The sequence below is a fragment of the Quercus robur genome, chromosome 7, assembly GCF_932294415.1.
Source record: "Quercus robur chromosome 7, dhQueRobu3.1, whole genome shotgun sequence".
NCBI lineage: Eukaryota > Viridiplantae > Streptophyta > Magnoliopsida > Fagales > Fagaceae > Quercus > Quercus robur.
Genome location: NC_065540.1, coordinates 31340941 through 31366466, shown reverse-complemented (window position 1 = coordinate 31366466; position 25526 = coordinate 31340941). Strand labels below are relative to the sequence as shown.

Below are 25526 nucleotides of genomic sequence, written 5' to 3'. Positions count from 1 at the left end.
CTAGTACATAACCTGTGCTTACACACAGGAATGATGAATTATAGTGGTGTTATTAATGTTAGTTTGATATATTAAATATATAGAACATTAGTTCAACCAAGACATTCGAAGGAACTAAAATGATTTTTCTTTAAAATTTTAATGATATTAGTTACGCCAAGTTCCTCATTACACTACTATTATACATATAATTTTAAAAATCATTATTGGACATTACATATACAATATCAATTTACTAACACTATCCATAAAATTCTCCTAAATATAATACAAAATAAAAGAATAAATTGGTTCAATAGTATCTTTTAAATTAAATGGAGATAGATGCATGGAATCATTTAACTCAACTACAATTTGTTATAGATCTTCACATAGAAAATATCTAAATAGAAACAGTATAAAAAATATACTCATTAGTTCAAAAAAAAAAAATCTAAAAAATTTAATTTGTATGAAAAGCTAAATTTAATTTTGATTCTAATCAAATTTTCTCTATGCTTTGGTTTTTAAAATATATATTACCTAAGTTTATTTATATTGGACTCCTCGTTTTCTACAATGAATTAACTCACTTTGCACAAAAATTTAAAATTTTTAGATTAGGTGGGACATGTGGTGCAAAATTAAACTCTAATTGAAATCTAATTTTTACACTAAATTAACTCACTTGGTACAAAAAAATTAAAAACTTAGATTAGATGAGACACATGGTGTAAAATTAGACTCTAATTGAATTTCAATTTGAAATCAAATTGGATTTTCTCTTAGTTTTGTCTATTAATATATATATATATATATATAGAGAGAGAGAGAGAGAGAGAGAGAGAGAAAAAAAATCCAATTAGGTTTTAAATTGGATTCCAATTGTTAACTAATTTTGTGCCACGTGTCCTATTTAAGTTTTTTTTAATTTTTGTTCTAGGTGAGTTAATGAGGTGCAAAAGATAAAGGGTCTAATATAAGTAAATCATCAAAAGCTCAATAAACAAAAAAAGAAAAAATAAATAAAGAGTAAACTCATGTGTATACTCAAAAGAAATTAAAATAAATAAAATAAAATAAGAGAGAGAGAGAGAATAATTTGAATCCATATATGTGTGTAATTGTAATTTTTTTTTTCATTGTACCATGCATATGCATGGGTTATATACTAGTGTGTGTGTGTGTGTGTATGTATATATATAGGTAAAACTTAGAGAAAATCCAATTAAATTCTATAATTGAAGTCCAATTTTGCGTCATATGACCTAAATTATTTATTTTTAAAGAGAGCTTTATTTCTTAATTTTGGAGTTGAATGTGGAACCACATTATAAATATCTATTTAAGTAAGTCATTGTGTACAAAAACCAAAGAGTCTAGAATTGATGAACATAATTTTTTTTTAAATGGACAATTTACATTTTCTATCTAATAATATTTTTATAGGACTTTTTAAAGAGTTAAAAAAATATAATAATGACTATCAATAATATTTAAATTATATATGTAAAAATTATACTATGTATATTGTAAAGTGGTGGGCCTTGCTTGTAGTGTTGGGCTGCTTCCTGCTGCACTAGGCCTTAGTTTTCTGGATAAGGGAATTGGGACCGGTCCAACTGCAACTCAATTTGGTCCGGCTTGTGCGCAAACTATGCCTTGTTTGCCAGGAACATGCTTGCGGCAAGTAGAACTGTTTCAGATAAGTTGTGGCAGTCAAACATAATAATAATAACAAAATAAAATATCCTGGCTACTTAATAGAAAATAACCAAATGATCCCTATTCAAGAAACATAATCGTAGTAATAATAATTACTTTTAGAAAAGAACAAATGGAACAAATGGTAATATATATGGGTTAATCAAAAGATAAAGAAGTCAGATTAAATCTGGTCTGCAAGAGCAAAATCAGAGAGGAAAGAACGTTTCTTTTCAACGCAATTAATCTCCCAGGAAAGTCCTGTCGTGGAAATTAACTACCTTGAGGGAAGCGGACCTGAATGGTTAATGCACAAAGGACTCCTTTTGGTTTTGACAAAGAGCAGGATTTTGTGAGTGAGAGAGGGAATCAATCTATTGGTACATGCCTGCCGTTCTAACTCTCTATCTATTTTCTTTTTGGTTTTTCTCTTTTCTTTCTTTCCCTCACACTTGTTTCTTTCTGTTTCCTGGTATATCTTTTCGAATTCCTATTCCTTAGTTATGGTTCCCGTTGTTATTGTTTTTATTCACGGCAAGGGTCTCTTTATAGTGCCTACCGTGACCGGATTTTACTGTTTTAGTCCTTAACCTCCTTTGTCTGGTCTGGGTGTACTTGCCGACCACCACTGGTCCGTCTGTATGCCACCCCCCATCACCAAACAAAAAAGGGTATTTTGTTTGTTTGTCTGTCTTGGCACCCTTTCCTGCTACGGTCTGGGTTCTTTCTCTCTCCCTATCCCTCATGGCATGCACCTAGTGGTTCCAACTCAACTTGCTTCTTTTAGATAGTATGTCATCCCGGCAGGACACTTCCCCCAAAAGAGCCTAAGTAGGAACCTCAAAAAATAGATTTTTTCATTCTCTCCACCACCAAACCATGACCTCTTACCTCTGACCCACAACCTCATCATGCCTTGTATTGGCTGGGTATAGGCTGGTGGTGCCTGGGCCTTGCGCGTGCCTCCCTTTTGTGTGTGTCCAAAATCTGTCTGCTGCTCATTCGTCTGCCATGGTCTGGAGGCTTGCCTGCATAATCTACCGTCCGTTTTCTTTGACTTTTTATGTGAGCTGCTTTTCGATTTCCTGCTCCCCTTAGGATCTAGGCTTTATTTGATACTGGGCCTTACATTTCTTTCAGCCCATTTCTTGATTGCCCTCATTTCCTGCCATATTACTTTGTCATTCCTGCTGTAATGACTCAATCCTACTGTAATGACTCAATCCTGTTGGGTCTCTTTAGGCCAACCGCTTACTCTTTCCCCCAGTAGCTTGACATGGCCATTGGTTCTCCTACTTATAGGCTCCTGTGTCCCTTTTGTTTTTCTCTTGGGCATCCTTGACTCATTTGCTTTCTTTGGGCTTCCTTGACCCTTTTACTAACTCTGCATTCCCATGGGCTTTTACTAACTTCATTGGGCTTCCATGACCCAATTACCTTATTCTCATCCTTGGGGTTCATAGGCCTATCATTAACCCCTTACTTTCTTTGTTTGCATTACTTTGGGCCTACAATGGCCTATTCTCACTTTTCTCTATCATATGCTGCCCATGGGTATGCTATTTCTCTCTTTTCAGACTTCTTTAAGCTCATTTACCTCTTCAAGGCCCATTTGTTTATTTCATGGGTCTGTGATCCATTATTTCTGCCGCTTGGGCCCAATGGTTTTGCCATCTGTTTGCCAACCCTTTGTTGCCCTTGTTGCTGGGCTTTCTTCTTTCTCCTTGGATTTTCAAAAATGACCCTCAACATATATCTTTTAAGTATATCCATGCATATGCATAGGGCTACAGGTTAGTATATATAAATAGCCAAAGTTTAGAGAAAATCCAATTAGATTTTAATTGAATTCTCAATTTTGTGCCACATGTCCTCTTTAATTTTTAATTTTATGCCAAGTGAATTATTGAGTGTAAAAATAAAAGAGTCCAATTCCAATTAGATTCTAAATTGGATTTCAATTGTTGGAGTCCAATTTTCTGCCACATGTCCATTTATTTTTTTAATTTTTGTAGCAAGTGAATTATTGGGTGAAAAAATCGAAGAGTCTAAATCTAATTAAATTCTAAATTATATATATAAATAATGAGAAACCATTACATATTTTTTTAGAAATGTATGGTTTTAAAAAAGTGTAAGCTAATACTATATATAATTTGAATCTCTTCTTAAAAAAAAAAAATTATGATTGTTCTTAATTATACCCGTGCATATGCACGGGACTACACACTAGTTTATATATATATATATATATATATATAGAGTGGGTCTAGTGCCTATGCATTGGACCCAAGCCCATTCCAATTTAAAATTAAGATCATCTATTTATTACAATCACATAATCCCTTGTGCACTTGAACACCCTTGTCCTAAGTCTAGATCAATTTTATTATGACACCTCTTTAATTATAATCAATCCTTTAGAAGACCAAAATAATAATCAATTTACCATAATCACATGTTTCCAATTCCAATCATAATAAGTTTCAATTAGCTTAACTGGTAAAATCTCTTATCGTTATAAATAAGAGATCTAGGATTCGATCCCTACCTACACCAAAAACCAATTGGTGTCTTGATCTGATGATAAATAGCAATCATCAGGTCCTGAATCTATAGGTTAAAAACTATCTCTAAAAAAAAAAAAAAAAAAAAAAAAAACCTAAACAAAACAAAGGTTAAAACTTGATTTAGCCTCAAATTTTGATCCAGTTTTCCAATTGGAACTCTTGACACATCGCTTTCATCTTTAAGACTTCAATATATGTTTTACATGGAAATTTTAGAAATCTAATGGTCAAAATTATGATTTCACCCTTGAGATATGAAAATATAATTTTGCCATAAATTGAGGAAGATTGTGGATTGTAAAATGGGGTGTCTATAGAGTGTTGTATTAAATCATGATAAATACTTATTGTACTAATCTATATGGTACAAGATTCCCAACTTTAGTTTGTACTTTCTACAAAGTTTTCATAAGTATAATGGATGATCTCATTCTAACAAAGAAGATAAGGAAATCATATTTTTTTTAATGTTTTTTTTTTTAACAAATAAGGGTATTCAGATCTTTTCGAGTATCTAACTATTCCCTTAGGTGTATATAGTCCCTCGTCCTACACACACCATTGCAGGGAAGGACCTCTTAGAGGTGACCCTAAGATGCTGGCAAGAAGTTTTGAAGGTTCCTACTATTTTGAAGGTTCCTAATAGTTGTTAGAATAGCAAGAAAGATGCCAAACTTTTTCTTGTAAGAGCATTGGCATCAAGTGTGCCAAATGCTTTATTTTTAGCATTTGGCACACCAAATACCAAAAACTAACTCTCATGAGATGTGCCAAATGTCAAATCAGTTTGGCATTTGCTACAGTACCGTTCCAATAATATAACGGTACAGATAGATGTGTTATAACTTTTTTATTCAACTTTATTTCTCTTACCTCCACGTGTTGTCTCTCTCTCTCCCTCTCTCCCTCACTCTTCTTCATATACATTTGTAGCCCATCCCTCACCCTTAACATCAAACGGCTCCCTCTCTCTACACCTTAGATCAAACTCAAATAAATTTCTTTCTTCACTCTTTTCAAGTGGCAGCGTTATGGTCAGCATCAAGTGTGTTTTTTAGGTTGTGGGTCGAGGTTAATTATAGCAACATTGTGGGTCGATGTTTTAGGTTGGCGGCATTGTGGGTTGTGGGTAGAGGTTGGTTGCGGTGATGTTATGGATTTTGAGTTGGTGGTTGGTTGAGTTTGGTAGTCAATGGGTTGGGGTTTTGGGTCGGATGGTTGAGGAAGTCGATGGGTCGATTGGGTTAGGGTTTTGGGCCGGTTGTTGGTTGAGTTTTAGGCTAGTGGTTATTGAGAAGGCGACCCATAATGACAACTAGCAACTCACGACAGTGACGACACTCCTCTCTCCCTTTAAATCTTTCTTTTGTTGGAGGATGTGGGTTTTCCTTTTATTTGCAATTTTTTGGCTTTTTAATTTGTTGGAGGATGTGGTGATTGTTTTGTTGGTGGTCGTTGGTTGTGGCGGTGGTTTGGTTGTTGGATGGTGGCCTTGCATTAAGCTGAGTTTTTTTTTTTTTTTTTTTTTTTTTTTTAAAAAAAATATATTATTTTAATGTATCAAATTGAATAATAGAGGACTTGATCCAGGGTAAATTGTAAAATGGTATTCTAAAATAATAAAATATTTTTTTGGCATGCTAAAATGACATTTTTTTTTACAAGTCCTGATGCTTATGCTCTAATCTCTTAAATTTTTGCCTGGAAAAATAAAAAGAGAAAAGAAGAGGCTGAGCCCAACTTTTGGTGAAAAAAGAAAAGAAAAGAAAAACTCTAGAATGGTCTTATTAGTTGACCTTGCATTAAGCCGGGCTTGGATTAAAAAGAGTCATCTCTATATATTAAGAAGATTCAGAAAATTAGTTATGACTTCAGAAAATGTCAAAAACACCTCTAATCTAATTAGATAATTCTTATTTGTAAAAAAAAAAATTTGGGTTAAAATTGTAATTAAAAAAAAAAAAAAAAACTACCAGAGAAACTTTTTTCCTAAAAATTAGCACACTCTCTATTTAAATATATCTCATGTACGTTTAATATAGTTTTTCCTAAAAACTAGCACACACTAAACCTAGCCATTTACTTAATTTCAAATTCTAAATTTTAGTTTTTTAAAAATTTATTCATGTGTAACCTCATTAATAATAGATAAATTCAAATTGAAAAATTATATTAAACTCAAAATAAAAAAGTGCATCATCGCGGAGCACGTGCATAAGCTTTTCGTCCCTACATTTTCACGCGATTCCACTTTGGTACCTAACTTTTTTTTCTCTCGCTTTTAGTCCCTATCCTGGAAAACGTGTCACGTTTTTGTCCCTGCCGTTACATCAGAGACGGAAATTGCATAAGTGGCAAACGGAGTGCACTGTTGACACACTAAAAGCTGATGTGACCATTAAAATAAAAAAAAAATGTTATTTGGCATTAAAAAATGCCACGTCAGCATCTAAATTAAAAAAAATTAATTTATTAATTTTAACTAAATAAAATTAAAAACTAAAAATCACATGGATTGAGATCCAAGTGTGTCTTGAACAAGAACAACAAAAATACCAACCCAGATTTAAGAACACAAATACATAAATTAAAAAAAAAAAAAAAAAAAAAAAAAAAAAAAAAAAAAAAAAAAAAAACACACACACACACACATAATGTAAAGGCCACAAAGTTTCACAACCAAAAGATAACAGAAACATGAACATGATTGAAAAACAAAAAATGGGTATGCAACAAAACAACCATTCTGACAAAGAAATCTTAGAGACAATAAATCAAACACCTAATCGCATAAAAAAACACAAAACACACAACACAATCTCATAGATCAAAACCCAGAAACCAAAAACGAATAAAAAGTACGTAGAAAAGTGATGCGGGGTCTCCGATCTAGAGATAATTCTCGTCCATCTAGTACTGGAGGTCTCCGATCCAAAGAGTGTGGACCCTGTCAACGCTGGTGGACTGGTTCTTCTCAGTCTGATGAATCTGCAAAATGTGCTACTTGTTGTTTGGTGAAGAATAGGAAATTGAATCCGATCGATATAATCCTAGGTGGGTTTATAAAGATTTTGAGAGAGACTCCCACATCAGCTATTGTGAGGTTTAAAGTTGGGAGTGTGGAGCCGGCTCATTATCATACTTTTGGGCATGATTTGGTGGTGATGGAGGGGAAGAAGAGTGTGTGGAATTTGAGCAAAAAGGAGAGGTATGATTTGGGTGTTGGGGATTTTTTGTTTACTCCTCCTGGGGATGTGCATAGAGTGAAGTATTATGAGGATACTGAGTTTTTCATCAAGTGGGATGGGAAATGGGATATGTTCTTTGATGAGGACCTTGAGACTGCTAAGGTTGTTGTTTAATTTTGTGGATTTGATGTTTAATTTTGTGTTCTTATTTTTTGAGTTATTTGTGATTTTTGGTTTTTAGTTTTGAGTTCTTAAATCTAGGTTGATGTTCTTGTTCAATATACTTCTAAATCTAAATTCATGTAAATTTTGATTTTTAATTTTGTTTTTATTTTTTTATTTAGTTAATTTTTTTTTTAAATTTAGATACTGACGTGGCATTTTTTAATGACAAATAACATTTTTTATTATTATTTTAATAGCCACGACAGCTTTTAGTGTGCCAATAGTGTACTCCGTTTGCCACCTGTGCAATTTCCGTCTCTGATGTAACGGCAGGGACAAAAACGAGACACATTTTCCAAGATAAAGACTAAAAGCAATGTAAAAAAAAAATTAGGAATCAAAGTAAAAATTGCGTGGGACGAAAATGTGGATTCCACCTTAGATTATATAAATACGATGAGCCTTTTATATTTTTTTACCGAAGAAGGTAGACGATGAGCCTTAGCTGAAGGGTAAATTAGTAAATCAAACATAGGCCCGAGGGTTTTCCACACAGTTCTGTTCTTTCTTTCTATTTTTTTGATAAACACACAGTTCTGTAACTTCTGTTCTGTCTCAAAAATAATATATAATTCCCCCTCAAAAAAAAAAAAAAAAAAAATAATATATAATTTTTTTAAATATAAAAAAAAGCACTGTTTCAGTTTTCTGTCTGGTTTGGTTTGGACTTTGGCGTGGTCAGTTCTTTCTGCTTCTTCCAACGGTAAGGACAGGGATTGAATTTTTTTTTAAAATAACAATAAATATTAAACAATTTAGTTAATTGTCATATTTCAAAACAATTTTGAAAAATAACATCTCGAGTATCTAAAACTCGAGTTCCAGATGGAACTCGAGTTTTTAAGTCTCGATTTGGGGAAAAAAAATTGCGCTGAAAATCGAGTTTTAGAGACTCGATTTCCATAAATTGCAAAAAACGCCGCTATATGGCTTTAAAACGTCACTATAGGGATTAAAAACGCCACTATAGGGCACCCTAAACCTGGTACTTACAAATTTTTTTGCAGAAAAACGCCGCTATAGGGATTTAAAACGTCACTGTAAGGCTTAAAAACGCCACTATAGGTGAAATTTTTTGCATAAAACTCGAGTCTTAAAGACTCGAGATCTATGTGGCATTTTCCCACTCAGAACGCGAGTCTTTGAAGGTCGAGTTTTGTAAGTGGATCTCGATTTTTTGAAACTCGAGATGCTATTTTCCAAAATTGTTTCAAACGTTGTCTAACTTACAAAATAGAAAGGCTGAAGGAGGTTATTTCGCTCAAAACCTCACAGGGATTCCAAACCTAAACGAAACAAAATCCTGAACAAGTTTTTGATACTTTGTACGATGCTCTTCTAGGATTTCTCTTGCAATCTTTCTATATTTCGATCTCTGGTTTTGTTTCTTTTTTGGCTTATGAGCATTTTCAATCTAAAAGTGGGTTTCTGATCGAATAACTGATTAAGTGAACAGGGTTAGAGTTATATATTAATAAAATTTCATATGCTTCTTCTTTTTTTTTTTTTTTTTTGGGTTTTAATTTACTACGTTTTGTCAGCAACTAGATGCTTGCGTGTTATATAATTGATTGGTTTTTGCATTGTTCTGGTTCTGGTTAGAGTAATTTCGTTGGATAATTGCATGATTTTGGGTTTGCTATATAATAGTGATGTAAAGCTTGTGGCTTTTCTAGCAATTCTGAGATTTTGGGTTTTCTATATCAAGAGTAGGTTGTAATTGATTGGATCCTTAATGGCTTTTATGCTCATTTCTGGGTTTAGATACATGTCAAGGTGTAAATTTTGGTTTAATGTTTATGATGTTCTTTTGCTGGTTTGCTGTTTTTTATTCCTGTTATTATTGCTCCATGGTCTATTTGTTTCTTCTAGTGAATGCTTGGATTCTGACAAGTTAGAATTAGGCTTCTATGTCCATTTGAGCCTTGAGAGACTTAAGTCACTGCTGTTTTCTGTTTTATAGTTTGGATCGATAGAGATGGGTTGGTTTAGAGCTGGCTCTGGGGTAGCAAAGCTTGCTATTAGGAGAACTCTATCTCAAGGTGGGTCAAATACATCACGAACACGGATACTTCCCTCACAGAATCGGTATTTTCACATCACTGTATTCAGATCAAAGGCGCAAGCAGCACCTGTACCTCGTCCTGTGCCCTTGTCTAGGCTAACTGACAGCTTCCTAGATGGGACAAGCAGTGTCTACTTAGAGGAGCTTCAAAGGGCTTGGGAAGCTGACCCAAATAGTGTGGATGAGTCATGGGACAATTTCTTTAGGAATTTCGTGGGTCAGGCTGCCACGTCCCCTGGAATTTCAGGCCAAACAATTCAAGAGAGTATGCGGTTGCTATTGCTTGTGAGGGCTTACCAGGTTAATGGTCACATGAAAGCCAAGTTGGATCCCTTGGGTTTGGAAGAACGAGAAATCCCAGAAGAATTGGACCCTGCACTTTATGGGTTCACAGAAGCTGATCTTGATAGAGAATTCTTTTTGGGTGTGTGGAGGATGGCTGGGTTTTTGTCTGAGAACCGACCTGTGCAAACCCTTAGATCCATATTGACCCGGCTTGAGCAGGCTTACTGTGGGAGCATTGGGTATGAGTACATGCACATCCCAGATCGTAATAAATGTAATTGGTTAAGAGACAAGATTGAAACCCCCACATCGATGCAATACAACCGGCAGCGCCGTGAGGTAATTCTTGATAGGCTTATATGGAGTACACAGTTTGAGAACTTCTTGGCTACTAAGTGGACAACGGCAAAGAGGTTTGGGCTTGAAGGTGGGGAGACTCTGATTCCAGGCATGAAGGAGATGTTTGATAGGGCAGCCGATCTTGGTGTTGAGAGTATAGTTATTGGAATGCCTCATAGGGGAAGATTGAATGTATTGGGTAATGTGGTTAGGAAGCCACTGCGTCAGATATTTAGTGAGTTTAGTGGTGGTACAAAGCCTGTGGATGAAGTTGGGCTTTATACAGGAACTGGCGATGTTAAGTATCACCTAGGAACTTCTTATGATCGACCAACTAGAGGTGGAAAGAGAATTCATTTGTCTCTTGTTGCAAATCCAAGCCACTTGGAAGCTGTGGACCCCGTTGTTGTCGGAAAAACTAGAGCAAAGCAGTATTACTCAAATGATATGGACAGGACCAAGAATATGGGTATTCTTATTCATGGAGATGGTAGCTTTGCTGGACAAGGAGTAGTATATGAGACTCTACATCTTAGTGCTCTTCCAAACTATGCTACTGGTGGCACTATACACATAGTGGTGAACAACCAAGTTGCGTTCACTACTGATCCAAGGGCAGGGAGATCTTCACAGTATTGCACTGATGTTGCCAAAGCGTTGAGTGCCCCAATTTTCCATGTAAATGGTGATGATATGGAGGCAGTAGTTCATGTTTGTGAGCTTGCAGCTGAGTGGCGCCAGACATTCCATTCAGATGTTGTGGTTGATTTAGTGTGTTATCGTCGCTTCGGGCACAATGAGATTGATGAGCCATCCTTCACACAGCCCAAAATGTACAAGGTTAGCCCTTTCTCTACAGTTCCTTGAAGTTTTTTGTTCCTGTTTGATTTGACTTACATTTTTACTGAATTTTTTATCGTTTTTTTCCTCCAAGATGATCCTCACTTGTTCTTACTGCTGATGTTTCACATAGATTACTGATTGCTGCTTATGACTTTAGTCAACCAAACTGCTTAGATGTCTAACTTGATTGGGGCTAACAGGTTATCCGGAATCATCCATCAACTCTTGAGATCTATCAAAATAAACTTCTAGAATCCGGGCAGGTGACAAAGGAAGGCATTGATAAGTTGCTCAATAAGGTCAATACAATACTCAATGAAGAATTCTTGGCTAGCAAAGATTATGTTCCAAAAAGAAGGGACTGGCTTGCATCTCATTGGTCTGGGTTCAAATCGCCTGAACAGCTTTCACGTATCCGGAACACTGGGTATGTTTGTGTTTCTATTTTTTGTCAAGTTGTAGAGGGTGCCCTAAAATAACATAGTATTTTTTTAAAGTGCCTAAATAACATAGATAGCAGTGAAGAAGGATATGCTACTTAGAGAGGTGGCGTATGGTATGGGTTATATATAGGATAGAATCGAGAAAAAGAATATATGTGGCTGATTCCAATTAGTTGATGAGGATTGGTAGTGAACCTCAATATAATTGGGATCAAGGCTTAGTTTAAGGTAGAGTTGGGTTGTCAATTTTCACTTCTATTTTGATGTTTCTGACTATAAATATATTTATGTGTTTGTGTGTGTGTGTGTGTATAAATACAAATGCATATATATAATAAAATTTCTTTGCTGATATACAGGGTAAAGCCAGACATTTTGAAGAATGTTGGCAAGGCAATCACAACTTTTCCAGATAATTTTAAGCCTCACAGAGCTGTAAAGAAGGTCTATGACCAACGTGCACAAATGATTGAAACAGGTGAAGGCATAGACTGGGCAGTTGGGGAAGCACTTGCTTTTGCCACGTTGCTTGCAGAGGGTAACCATGTTCGATTGAGTGGTCAGGATGTTGAAAGGGGTACATTTAGTCATCGCCATGCAGTAGTTCATGATCAGGAAACGGGGGAGAAGTATTGCCCTCTAGACCATGTTATCATGAACCAAAATGAGGAGATGTTTACTGTTAGCAACAGGTAATCTGTGGTAACTTTCTTCTTGTGCAAGTAATTCAAAACAATATTGTCACGACCCAAATCCAAAACCCAGATTTAGATACACTTGTCTTATATACTAAAGTTCAAATAATGGAACAGAGCGAATATAAATATCCACAAATAAGAAATCAAACCATCAAGTCTTTCTTATAAAATCCATTAGACTAAAACTTTAACAATAAAGTCCCCAAATACAATCTCAAATAGTTTCAGAAATACTAAGCTCACTATCCTAAGGAAACATAATAACATAGTCAATTAACTAACATAGCTCCTAATGAAGTGTTCAATCTATGGCTCCAATGATCATCCACCAAAAGAGATTCCACTGTTCTAATCTGAAAGGGTGGAGAAAGCGGGTCAGCTAAAAGACAAATAAGAGACTATATAACATAAGGATGTCTCTCAAAACAAAATAATAGTATCATTGACAAGATATAATCTTTACAAAACATTTACATATAGTTTTAACAGTAATAGAATATATTCTGTAAAATTGTCAAAAAGTAAACATTTGACTATAACATTGAAATCATGAAATAAGTTAAATAAAATAGTAGCCACTTAGTTGGTCAAAATACCCTAAATAGGTAGAAACAATATAATATAGTAATAAACAAATTTTCCACTTATAAAGCCAACAACAATAAAACAGTAGTTCAATATGGGAAACATTAGCCAGATAAGACATATTGACTACGAGAGTGGAATTGTGATGTAGTCTGCCTTCAAGAAACTAAGCTTGCAGGCATGGATAGACGGATGGTTTGTAGCCTGTGGAGTTGTCCTTATGTGGACTGGGTGGCCTTGGATGCGGATCAAATAAAGAAAGAATTATTGGAGGCCTTGAAATTATTAGATGCTAAGGATGGAGAGTTTGGCCTTTCTGAAGTGGAGATGAGTGAGAGGGTTGTGGTGAGATCTCAAATAGAGAACCTTCTTTCTTTGGAAGAAATCTCATGGAGATAGAAATCAAGGATGCTTTGCATTAAGGAAGGAGACAACAATACTAAGTTCTTCCACAAGGTAGCTAATTCTCGGAAAAGGTATAATCATCTCAATATGTTGGAGGTGGATGGGGTTATTTATGAGGAAGACTTAGAAGTGGCAGACCAAGTAGTACAGTTTTATAAAAAATTGTATACGGAGAAAGAGGAGTGGAGGCCTTTTGTGGAAGGCCTGGAGTTTGATCAGATTGAGGGGTTGGAGAGGGAATGGCTTGAACGGAGGTTTGAAAAGGAGGAGATTCTTTGAGTTGTCAAAGTGCTAGAAGGAGATAAAGCCCCATATCCTAATGGTTTTTCTATGGCCTTCTACCACCATTGTTGGAGAGTTGTGGAAAGTGATGTTTTAGCTGTGTTTGAAGAGTTTTATCAACATAGTAAGTTTGAAAGATCTCTTAATGCAACTTTCATAGCTTTAATCTCTAAGAAGAAAGTTGCCTCCAATATTCGAGACTTCAGGCCTATTAGCTTGGTGGGAAGTGTATATAAGATCTTGGGAAATCGCCTGAAAGAGGTTTTGGATCAGCTGATATTTGAGTCTTAGAATAGTTTTGTGGGCGGTAGACAGATACTTGATTAAGTTCTTATTGCTAATGAGTGTGTTGATAGTCGGATGAAGAGTAAGATTTTGGGGGTTATTTGTAAGCTGGATATTGAGAAAGCTTATGATCATGTGAATTGAGAGACTCTTCTAGATTTGCTAAAGAGAATGGGATTTGGGGTGAAATGGTGTAGGTGGATTCGTACTTGTATATCTACAATTCGGTTCTTTGTCTTGGCTAATGGGTCTCTTGCTGACTTTTTTGGAAGCTCAAGGAGATTGAGACAAAGGGAGCTGCTATCTCCTATGTTGTTTTTGGTTATGATGGAGGTTTTTAGTAGGATGATGAAAAGAGTTGAAGGTGCTGGTTTACTTCATGGTTTTAGGGCTGATGGTAGGCAAGGTGGAGGGGAATGTGTATCACATCTTTTGTTTGCGGATAATATGATTCTGTTTTGTGATGCAGATGTGGAGCAGATTCTACATGTTCGGATGCTACTACTTTGTTTCCAAGCTGTGATAGGATTAAAGGTTAATGGTATGAAAAGTGAGATGGTTCCCATTGGGGAGGTTCATAATGTCCATGCCTTGGCAGAGATTTTGGGTTGTAGTATTGGGTCTTTGCCTATGACCTATCTTGGTATGCCTTTGGAGGCTTCCTACAAGTCCCCTACTATTTGGAATCCTATCTTAGAGAAAATAGAGCGTAAGTTGGCTGGGTGGAAGAAGCTATATTTGTCAAAAGGTGGACGACTGATGTTGCTCAAGAGTACGTTATCTAGCCTTCCAACTTACTTTTTATCTCTTTTTACTATCCCTACACATGTGGCCAACAAAATTGAGAAGTTGCAAAGAGATTTTTTGTGGGGAAATTCCAAGACACATTTGGTGGGGTGGGATAAGGTATGTGCACTTGTGGATAATGGTGGGTTAGGAGTAAGGAAATTAACTACTTTTAATAAAGCCTTACTAGGGAAATGGTTATGGTGGTTTGGGGTTGAGGAGACAAGGCTTTGGAGAAGGGTTATAGCTTTGAAGTTTGGGGAAGAGTGGGGGGGGATGGACATCCAAGCTAGGTAAAGGTGTACATGGGGATGGTTTGTGGAGAAGTATCCGGATGGGTTGGGAGGTTTTTAGCAAAAATATTCAGTTTGAGGTAGGGTGGGGGATAGAGTGAAGTTTTGGACAAATAGGTGGTGTGGGGATTCACCATTCCAACTGACCTTTCCGGCTGTATTTGGGATTGCTTCCAATAAAGCAGCCTCTATGGCCTCTTGTCTAGAACGGTTGGTAATAGAGGAATGGAGAAGCTGGGATGTTTGCTTCATTCGGACACCAAATGATTGGGAGATAGGTGTTGTGGATGATTTTCTTCGTACTTTGGGTTCTAATTTACCTCCAACTAAGAATGGAGACCGTATGAGATGGAAGTTAACGAAGAATGGGGATTTTGATATCCGCTCGTTTTATAATAAACTACGAGGTCCCTTGCCTATTATCTTTCTTGGGAAAGGTATTTGGAAGGTTAAGGCTCCTCGGTGTGTTTCTTTCTTTGTTTGGACCGTCGTATGGGACAAGATCCTTACAGGTGACAATCTGCGAGGTAGAGGGTTTGATTTTGTTAACTGTTGCATTATGTGTCGTTATAATAGGGAGACGGTGGATCATTTGCTACTTCATTATGGAAAGGCTTATCAGTAGTGGAGTTTAGTTTTTAGATCTTTTGGAATTTCATGGGTTTTGCCAAGATCGGTTGCAGATATTCTTTTTGGTTGGTGGAATTGGTTGGGAAAGTATTCGTCTAGCATTTGGAATTTAGCTCCGTTGTGCTTAATGTGGTGTATTTGGAGGGAGCGAAATTGGCGGACATTTGAGGACATGGAAATCATTGATGACTAGCTGCTTGCTTCTTTCAATGGCTCCCTTTTCGACTAGTCTAGGGCTTGGGGACTCACCTCTAGTGATTCTCTCCCCATGTTTCTTAGTTCTCTCTTTTGTAATTTGTTTTCTCTTTGTTTTTTCTTTTCTCTTTCTGTAATCTTTGATATGCCTTATGCTGTTATGCATGAGGTTTTTTTGAATATACATACATCTTTATTACTTATAAAAAAAAAAAAGACATATACTGTCAAACACTTGGTGGGTGATTCCCATGGGAAACAATACCAATAACCTCAGAGAGGCAACACTAGCTCCAAAGAGCAAACAATAACACTGACTCCAAAGAGTAAACGAAAACACTGCACCACACCACAATAACACTATTTCAGCCAAAGACCAACACTATTACAATATTGTCAATACAAATCATATATCATATAATGAACCCTTTCTCAAAATATATTTTTTGAATCATTCTTAACACATACAGCTTCAAACAAACATACAAACAAGAAATAATAATATATAGGTATTTATAAAGCATTGACAATAATTTTAGATTTTGAAACTTCACTTTTGCAAATATGTATGTATATAAATATACACGTCTTGAGAAACGACATGTTCTGAAGTCCGCTTACCTCTAGTCGCTAAACCAAGCTTCACTTCAGCTGTTTGGGATGATGTCAACTAGAACCTAATTAAGGATCAAATAATTCAATAAGGGCATATAGGTTTTCAAATAACCTCAAAAACTTTCCTTAGTCACTGTGAAGATTTCACAATATTAAATCTGACTGTGAAGATTTCACAATATTAAATTTGACATAGCCTTCTAATAGACATCACGTCTATACTAGATTCTATTTGAATTGTAGTGTTATCTCTAATACTACAATTTGCCCTACATATATATAGACCATTCGAACACCACCCTTGGATGTATATATAGGCTTAACTTATATAGAATGGTAATACTACTTCACATATATATTAAGATCTCTTAACTGAGATTTTTGAGGAATTTGAGATTTTTGAAGTCATCAAGGAGTTTAATGGGGACAAATCTCCTGGGCCTGACGGTTTTTCAATGGCTTTCTTTCAAGCCTGCTGGGGGATTCTCAAATCCGACCTCATGGCTGTGTTTCACCATTTCCATGTTACAGGTCAGTTTGAAAAAAGCTTGAATGCAACCTTCATTGCTCTCATTCCAAAAAAAGCTACAGCAGTGGAGGTAAAGGACTTCCGGCCTATCAGCCTTGTTGGGGGGGGGGGGGTTTATAAAATTCTTGCTAAAGTTTTGGCTACTCGTCTTCGCATGGTTTTAGGAGAGATCATCTCAGCTCCCCAGAACGCCTTTATTCTAAATAGGCAGATTCTTGATTCCGTTCTTATTGCTAACAAATGTCTTGATAGTAGATTGAAGTTTGGTCAGCCAAGGTTGTTATGTAAAATGGATATTGAAAAAGCTTTTGATCACGTGAATTGGGGATTTCTTTCTAACTTGCTTGAGCGTTGTGGTTTTTCTAATAAGTGGAGGCGATGGATTTCTTTTTGTTTATCTACTGTTCGTTTTTCTATCCTTATTAATGGTACTCCCCATGGGTTTTTTGGAAGTTCTAGGGGGTTGCGGCAAGGTGATCCTTTGTCCCCCTTGTTATTTGTGTTGGTTATGGAAGCTGTCGGTAGAATGTTGAATAAGGCTGTCCATGAAGGTCATTTGTTAGGTTTTAGTGTAGGTGCTTCTTTTGGAAGATCTTTGATGGTTTCCCATCTCCTTTTCGCTGATGATACTCTGATTTTTTGTGATGCTAATATTGATCAAATTCTGATTCTCCGTATGGTGCTCATTTGGTTTGAGGCTGTGTTTGGTCTGAAGGTAAATTTGGATAAGTCTGAACTAGTGGCTGTGGGGGCAGTTCATAACATGGATTTTTTGGTGGCTGTCTTAGGCTGCAAGCAAGGGTCTCTCCCAATGAAATATTTGGGTCTTCCTTTGGGGGAAAAATTTAAGGACAAGTCTATTTGGAATCCTATTCTAGAGAAGATGGAAAGAAAATTAACAAGTTGGAAAAAATTATATTTATCCAAGGGAGGTAGAGTCACTTTAATTAAAAACACTCTCTCTAATCTCCCTACTTATTTTCTTTCTTTATTCCCTATTCCCGCTTCTGTGGCCAACCGAATTGCTAGACTTCAGCGGGACTTTTTATGGGGTGGCCTAGGAGACGAGCCCAAATTTTTGGTTAATTGATCTATAGTGTATACTCCGCTTTCTTCAGGTGGGTTGGGGATTAGGAACCTGAGAACCTTCAATGTAGCTTTATTAGGGAGGTGGTTATGGAGATTTGGGCAAGAGAGGGATGCTCTATGGCGTCAAGTGATAGAGGTGAAGTATGGTTGTGATTGGGGTGGTTGGTGTTCTAGCTCTTTCTCTGGTCCTTATAGAGTTAGTTTGTGGAAAAATATTAGAAGGGGGTGGCACTCTTTATCTCGGTTTATTCTATATGAAATTGGAGATGGATCAAAAGTGCAGTTTTGGCTATATCGTTGGTGTGGATCTTCTCCTCTCGCAGACCACTATCCTGATTTATATAGGATTTGTTGTAACAAAGAGGCAAGTGTGGCGGATCTAATGAGGTTCACCAATGGAGTCCTCCATTGGGATGTTCAGTTTTGTAGGGAGGTGCATAATCGTGAATTGGAAGCTTTTAGAAGCTTCATCAATTCCATTTATTGCACTCCTGTAAGGGGGAACGGGGAAGATAAGAGATGTTGGCTGCCTTGTAAGAGTAAGGGGTTCACGGTCAGTGCTTATTACCATCTTCTAGTTGGCCATAGTGAGCAGTTTTTCCCTTGGAAAAGCATTTGGAAGCAGAAGATTCCCTCTAGAGTGGCTTTCTTTGTATGGACCGCAGCCTTGGGGAAATGCCTAACAATTGATAACTTAAGGAAAAGAAAGGTTTGCATTTTGGATTGGTGTTATATGTGCAAGTGTAATAGTGAAACTATTGACCATCTTTTCCTTCATTGCCCGTTTGGAGTTTGCTGGGTTATGCCATTCTCTGTTGTTGGGCTTTTGGCTTGCTGGCAAGGTCGTTTTGCCGCCATTGTAATGGAGATATTTGGATGGTTGTTCCTTACTGTTTGATGTGGTGTATTTGGAAGGAGAGAAATAGTAGGTGTTTTGAAGACAAGGAGCGTTCCATGCCTGATCTCAAGCTTCTTTTCTTTAGAACCTTACTTGATTGGTTCTCTGTGTGGAGAAACCATCCTTTTTCTTCTGTTTTTGGATTTTCTTGATTTTTGTAATGTTCGTTTTTGATTTGTTCTCCCCTGTATACCCCTGGTGTACTTGGGTGTCTCTCTCTTTTTTATATCAATGAATCTTTATTACTTATCAAAAAAAAAAAAAAAAAATCTCTTAACTGACTTTCAAAATAAATAAAATAATGTATGTCTATATACATCCATGATAACCTCTTTTCCTATGAAACTATCAGTATAAGTCTAAGACTTCCATGAGACTATGAGACAAAGGCTCCAAAGTCAAAGACGCGTTTAACAATTTTCAATAAAGCATGTGTAGATAGACGTTTACCTCAGTACTTACAACTTTGCTGGCTGCCTCTAGTAGTGCCACGGTCTTCTATTCTTTTCAACGTAGAGAAGCCCTAATTCTCTACTCTTAAGCTTAAACGTTAAGCACCGACATTTTTCTTTTCTTTTTGGCTTGGGCTAAAAGCATATAGCCCCCTGTATCTTATTTACTTGGTCCCCAAGAAGCCCACCATACTTATAAACATTATGTTTAACTCCAAATAAATAATAATGATATCTCTGTAATCAATTTATAATTGGACCATGTCTTTCATATTAACTATCCCATGCATCAATATATCTCTTTTATTTATTTTCTCAGTAGTGATCATAAAATAAAATAATAACACCTTCAAGACAAATGAAATAATTCACCAATTCCACTCTAGAAACATTTAAATTAAATTTAAGTGAGGCAGGTGTTACAAATATTACCCTTCGTTTCTAACAAAATTGTTGTTTTTGTTTCACAATTTTGTTTACTACAAGTTCTGCTGTGCATGAGCTTTATGTGTTATGGTTCTAACTCCTTTTGCTGCTGAGAAGAACAAAAAAAAAAGAAGAGGAAGAAACTTATTAGCAGTTCATGCATTGATATATTATGTCTGATAATGTGCCTTGGGTTTACCCAATGTCTGAATGCATGTCCATATTTTGATGGTGATAGGGATGCTGTTAGGTTTTTGCATCACAGGTGTAGATGTAACTGCTTTCCCTTACCAAAATAAAAAATAACATCAAAATTATGTAAAATTTATGTGTTATTGTCAACTTTAGCATTAAGCCATTAATTAATTCGTAGCATGAAACATTATATTGCTGTGCTTGCTTTGTTATTATGCCTCTTGATTTGGTATTTTCCTAATTGAAAGCGAGGATTTTTTTTTGCCCCCTTTTATTTATGCTTGAAATTTATATAGGACTTTTGAAGCTTTGGCATTTGTGGTCTTAATAAACCTTTAAAGGTCCATGTCCTAATTATATAATGTTGTGCTATTTCAGTCCTTATGAAACTGTATGTTATTTTTTGATTAATAATCTGAGGGATGATATTGGTTCATTTCATCTACACACTAATGTCTTATTTGTTAAGAATGTGATAAAATTAGATTATATTATTCCTTAGGACCTTAGATAGGGTGTTTTGAACTAAAAAAAATCCTCTGTATTTTTTCATGTGCACTTGTATGCTAATATAGATTAGGACAAAGTTTTCCACCAAACCGGTTTGGAGGAATCTCATTCAACCTGTTTTGTGGAGATAAGATGATCATTGGTATGTGTTTTAATCGCATGTCTTATTAAGTAACTTATCAAAAAATGTCTTATTAAGTGATTTAAACAAGTTCACATGACTACTAATAGGTCATATGATTATAAGTAAATGTGGAAGATTGTTTGAATTGCCACATAGTTGGTCGGATGAAGGGAAAATCTGTCCCATAGATTACATACATAGATATAATTCATGAGACAGTATCTACTTCTTCTTGCCCAAACTCCTTACTACAGGACAGTTATCTGTCAGTCCAAATATTAAAAGACTGTTATACTCTTCCATATAACTCTTGGTACACCAAGTAATCTTGCTTTGTGGTTTTCAACTTCTTCTAGATGAGCAATATATGTTCTTGTGTGCAGTTCTCTTTCGGAGTTTGGTGTTCTTGGGTTTGAGTTAGGTTACTCTATGGAAAATCCAAATTCATTGGTAATCTGGGAAGCTCAGTTTGGCGATTTTGCTAATGGGGCCCAAGTTATATTTGATCAGTTTTTGAGTAGTGGGGAGTCTAAGTGGCTTCGTCAAACTGGGCTTGTTGTGCTGCTTCCTCATGGTTATGATGGCCAGGGCCCTGAACATTCTAGTGCACGGTTGGAGCGTTTTCTTCAGGTACTCTGCCCAAAGTGTTGTTATATATGTATATCAATTGTGTTCCTGTTATTTCTCTTTATTAAGGATTTTCCTTCATAAAATTATTGTCAATATTCTCTAGGATGTTCCTGTGCTTATATTTATTCTTAAATTTTATGGCAGATGAGTGATGACAATCCTTATGTTATTCCTGAGATGGACCCAACTCTTCGAACACAAATTCAGGAATGCAATTGGCAGGTTGTGAATGTCACAACTCCTGCCAATTACTTCCATGTCTTGCGGCGTCAAGTGAGTGCAACTAATTGGAATATGACTTACTTTCTAGTTTTGATTTTGATTTTGTGTTTGTTTGTTTGTGTTTTTGTTTTTTTTTTTAATAATTGCATATGATTTTTTGTTTCATTACCCAGATACACAGGGAATTCCGTAAGCCTCTCATTGTAATGGCTCCTAAAAACTTGCTTCGTCACAAGGACTGCAAATCAAATTTGTCTGAGTTTGATGACGTCCAGGGCCACCCAGGTTTTGACAAACAGGGAACCAGATTTAAGCGCCTTGTAAAGGACCAGAATGACCACTCCAATCTTGAAGAGGGTATTCGACGACTGGTTCTTTGCTCTGGAAAGGTTGTGCTTCTTACTGCTGCGGTTTTTTTTTTTTTTTTAATGACTATAAACAAATATTCAGCTTCTTATGGTTAAATTAGTTAGGGTATGTTTGGAGGGAGATGGGAGAGAAGTGGAGGGGAAGGTGGCTGGAACTGAAAACATCTCAGCTGCCTTCAACTCTCCTCTCCTGTCCTTTTGCCCAATCTCCCTCCATCTGAATATAGGTTTTTTTGGATTTTTGTTTTAATCTTTTTTTTTTTTCTATATAAAATAATACAAACAAATATTTAGCTTCTTATGGTTAATTTACTTTAGGGTATGTTTGGAATGAAGAGAGATGGCGGGAGTGTAGAGGGGAAGGTGGCAAGAATTAATAATTAGTACATTCTAGTTGCTTTCCACTCTCCCCCTCTTCCCCTTCTTCCATCTCTCTCCATGTAAACATAGTGTTAGGGCTTCTTATAAATCTTACCTGGGGGATTTTGATTTCAGATGGTTTGGTTTTGCCATTGGTACAATTTCCTTTTGTTCCCTGGTTGTTAGATGCTGACCTTTAATGCAAATCTGTTTGTTGCAGGTTTATTATGAGCTTGATGAGGAACGGAAAAAGGTTGATGCTAAGGATGTTGCAATATGTAGGGTGGAGCAGCTTTGCCCCTTCCCATATGACCTTATCCAACGGGAGCTGAAGCGATATCCAAGTATGCATTTTGAATTTGCATCTAGAGAAATAATCAATTAGGTTTAGTTGAATAGCCCTTCAAACGCCGCCTTCTTTTCTTTTCTACTTACTGGCCATATTATTTTTAAAGTGATTTACTAGTTATATTTCCCCATAATAATGTAAAAATTGGATGTCCTTATGCAAGCAAAACTTAGATCTAACATTGGTTACCTGGCTTCTTTATTCACATCTGTGGCAGGCACTCAGTCCAATGTCTCCCATGGATAATAGGTTTCTTTTTCATATTGGTGGCAGGCACTCCCCATAGATAAATAGTGGTGAAAATACATTTTAAACCTCACCCTCACAGTTTTGGGTTTGTTTCAAATTACCCCATACTTCTAGAAGTTTCAAATTAAACCCTACACTTTCAAAAATGTTTTCAAGCAAACCATGTACTCATTTATGTGACACCGTTAATAAAAAAAAACGCTTATACAAAACGTGCACAGTAGTTAATTTAACATGTATCTATTATATATGGACATTATTTCACTCTAAGTCATACAACATCGCTTTATTTAATCATTTTCTATCAACATCACACATAATAGGTTTATGGTTTGAATTGAATTTTTTTTTTGAAAGTATAGGGTTTAAAATGTAATTTACCCTAAAATAGTATGATATAGCCATACCTGGTCATCCAAGATGATGCTTGATCAATCTATGATCCTTACAAATCTTTTAAACCAGAGAAAAAAAACGGAGTATGAACATACCAGAATATAGGTGAATTTCATTATAGGTCACATTCTAGTAGCTAGGTGGTTCTGTTGTTTCTTCATTAATTGAGTACTGTAAGTTCTGTTGACTTATTGAAGCTTGCTAATTTTTCTTGGATTCTGTTAGATGCCGAGATTGTTTGGTGCCAAGAAGAGCCAATGAACATGGGTGCATACAATTACGTTGCACCCCGCCTCTGCACTGCCATGAAAGTACTGGGGAGAGGAACTTTTGATGACATTAAGTATGTTGGGCGTGCTCCATCTGCTGCTTCAGCCACTGGTTTCTATTCAGTTCACGTTAAGGAACAGACTGAGCTTGTTCAGAAAGCCGTGCAGCGTGAACCAATAAACTATCCTTTTTGAAGTTATTTTCTAAAATTTATTCCTCAAGAAAAATGACATTGAAAGATCCATACATGTTAGTCTGCCCTAGTATTTGACCTTACATTTTACTGAGTGTCGGCATTTCAATTCCCTTCAGCCAAGCAAAGAGGGTTTTTCCAGACAAGTTGAAACTGCATGTATACCTGTGCTATATATAAAGAAAATTGTTTAAAAGTTGCAAAATGTTTTAACTAGCAGTTATTTTCTGCTTGATATTTTGTTGAGAATTTGAAAGTGACATTTTAAATTATTTGTTATGAAATTTATTCCAGGTTAGGTGCTGAAGGTTGATTATGGCTGGATAGAATGTAAGCCCTTTTCTCTTAATATCTTTCTCTCAAATCCTTGAAAGCTGCTCTTGAATCCCAGATTGCTCCATGCAATATATTGTTGTGGTAACTTGGTATTGGTTTGATTTTGCTACCCGGTATAACTATAAAGAGTGTGCTAAGCAACTGACACCGTCGAAGTTGACAAATTGAAAGACATCAAATGATCAAACCTGCCTAGGATCAATAAAAGTATCCATTACCCTGCGATGGTATCAAATAGGAAAAATAGCCCTTTACCCAGATTTGGTGAGTGACTGAAAAGGACCAAATATTACGGTGAGAACTTGGAACGGTGAAATTATAACTGAAAGGCTTTATTGTAACTCTTCCCTTTAGTGGTGGATCATTCTCTAAATGCTCGCTCCTCTGCAACTCTCACTCAACGATAAATCATTCTAGGTAGCAAAATCTGAAGATTTACTACCAATCTCATTGCCGTGCCATCCATCCCTTTTGCCTATGAAGTTCATATAAAAACAGGGATACATGTCACACCGGAAAGAAATCTCAAACATCAATGCTAGAATTCTTAAAGCAACTACTAAAAGCTATTGGTGGATGGATTGTCATAACCTAATATGGTTCCTAGACTTAATATAAGTGGCGATTCTATTTTTCACCCTCTACCCGGTCCACTTCAGATCAAGGCGTACTTCTCATGAGGAAACCACTCGTTTGCGTGCGCTTGTGCCCACAATGGTGACTCCATTGGGAATAGAGAAGTTTAACTCCAACATGTTGTTAGGTTATAAATAAATAAAGATTTTATTAATTGAGCTCAATCTTGTTTTATTTTGTTTTTCACACACATGGACTTTGTACCCATATAACCTTGGTTGGAGATGAGTGGGAAAGTGGAGGCAGCATTAGGGTCAAGACTTTTCGAAATTCATCCCACCAACTTACAATTTGTGTCATTACTTTTTTTTTTTTTTTTTTTTTTTTTGAGGAACAATTTGTGTCATTACCTATGATGGGTTTTGAGTATGTTAAAAGTTTGTCCCCAATCTATATGGGGTCCATTTAGGCTTAAAGTTGGAATTATTACCCACCTAGTTGTGAGTAACCTATTGATATGTTCCTTTAACTTAAAGGGGTTTACTCACATATAGATAAGCTCAAAACTCAACCATGTAGGGTTAACACTTGTGTGTGTGCTTTGTTTGAATTATTTGTTGGGCTAATAAGATGGGTCAATCTCTTAAAAAAAAAGTCTTTTTATATTTTAAAAGAACCCAAAAAAAAAAAAAGAGTAAAGTTTTCAAGTTCTTTTTTTGTTAAACAAAAATTTTCAAGAAAAAAAGTGTGAAGTTCTCAAAAAAAAAAAATCAAATAAATTTTTAAAAAATTGAATTTTTTGCTAAATAAAATTTTCAAGAAAAAGTTTATTTCAAAGTAAAGTTTTTTTTTAAAAAAAAAAAAAATTAAAAAAGTGAGTTTTTTAGTGAGATATTTATATATATATAAATTCCTAAAAATAGTTTTTTTTTTTAATTG

The 25526-nt window shown here is 35.8% G+C and overlaps 2 protein-coding genes across 3 annotated transcripts; both read left to right on the top strand.

Annotated features, from left to right (window-relative positions):
- The first annotated feature begins 7086 nt into the window (after positions 1-7086).
- On the top strand, positions 7087-7645 carry LOC126690891 (DNA damage-repair/toleration protein DRT102-like). Its single transcript, XM_050386006.1, has one exon. The coding sequence runs from the start codon at positions 7127-7129 to the stop codon at positions 7613-7615; it is 489 nt and encodes a 162-aa protein (XP_050241963.1). The 5' UTR covers positions 7087-7126; the 3' UTR covers positions 7616-7645.
- A 557-nt stretch (positions 7646-8202) lies between these two features.
- On the top strand, positions 8203-23880 carry LOC126693099 (uncharacterized). 2 transcript variants are annotated; one of them, XM_050388972.1, is made up of 9 exons: positions 8203-8369; positions 9630-11195; positions 11399-11625; positions 12001-12333; positions 21022-21268; positions 21413-21541; positions 21664-21879; positions 22439-22562; positions 23438-23880. In XM_050388972.1, the coding sequence occupies exons 2-9, from the start codon at positions 9645-9647 to the stop codon at positions 23674-23676; spliced, it is 3066 nt and encodes a 1021-aa protein (XP_050244929.1). In that variant the 5' UTR covers positions 8203-8369; positions 9630-9644; the 3' UTR covers positions 23677-23880. The 2 variants fall into 2 exon arrangements, with proteins under 2 accessions (XP_050244929.1, XP_050244930.1); XM_050388973.1 differs by lacking the exon at positions 8203-8369 and adding an exon at positions 8928-8991.
- The last annotated feature ends 1646 nt before the right edge of the window (positions 23881-25526 follow it).

Coding starts and splice junctions, on each gene's coding strand:
- LOC126690891 (XM_050386006.1), top strand. CDS start 7,127: ATGCGGGGTCTCCGATCTAGAGATAATTCTCGTCCATCTAGTACTGGA.
- LOC126693099 (XM_050388972.1), top strand. CDS start 9,645: ATGGGTTGGTTTAGAGCTGGCTCTGGGGTAGCAAAGCTTGCTATTAGG. Junction 11,626..12,000: donor TCACGTATCCGGAACACTGG/GTATGTTTGTGT, acceptor GCTGATATACAG/GGTAAAGCCAGACATTTTGA. Junction 22,563..23,437: donor GGAGCTGAAGCGATATCCAA/GTATGCATTTTG, acceptor GGATTCTGTTAG/ATGCCGAGATTGTTTGGTGC.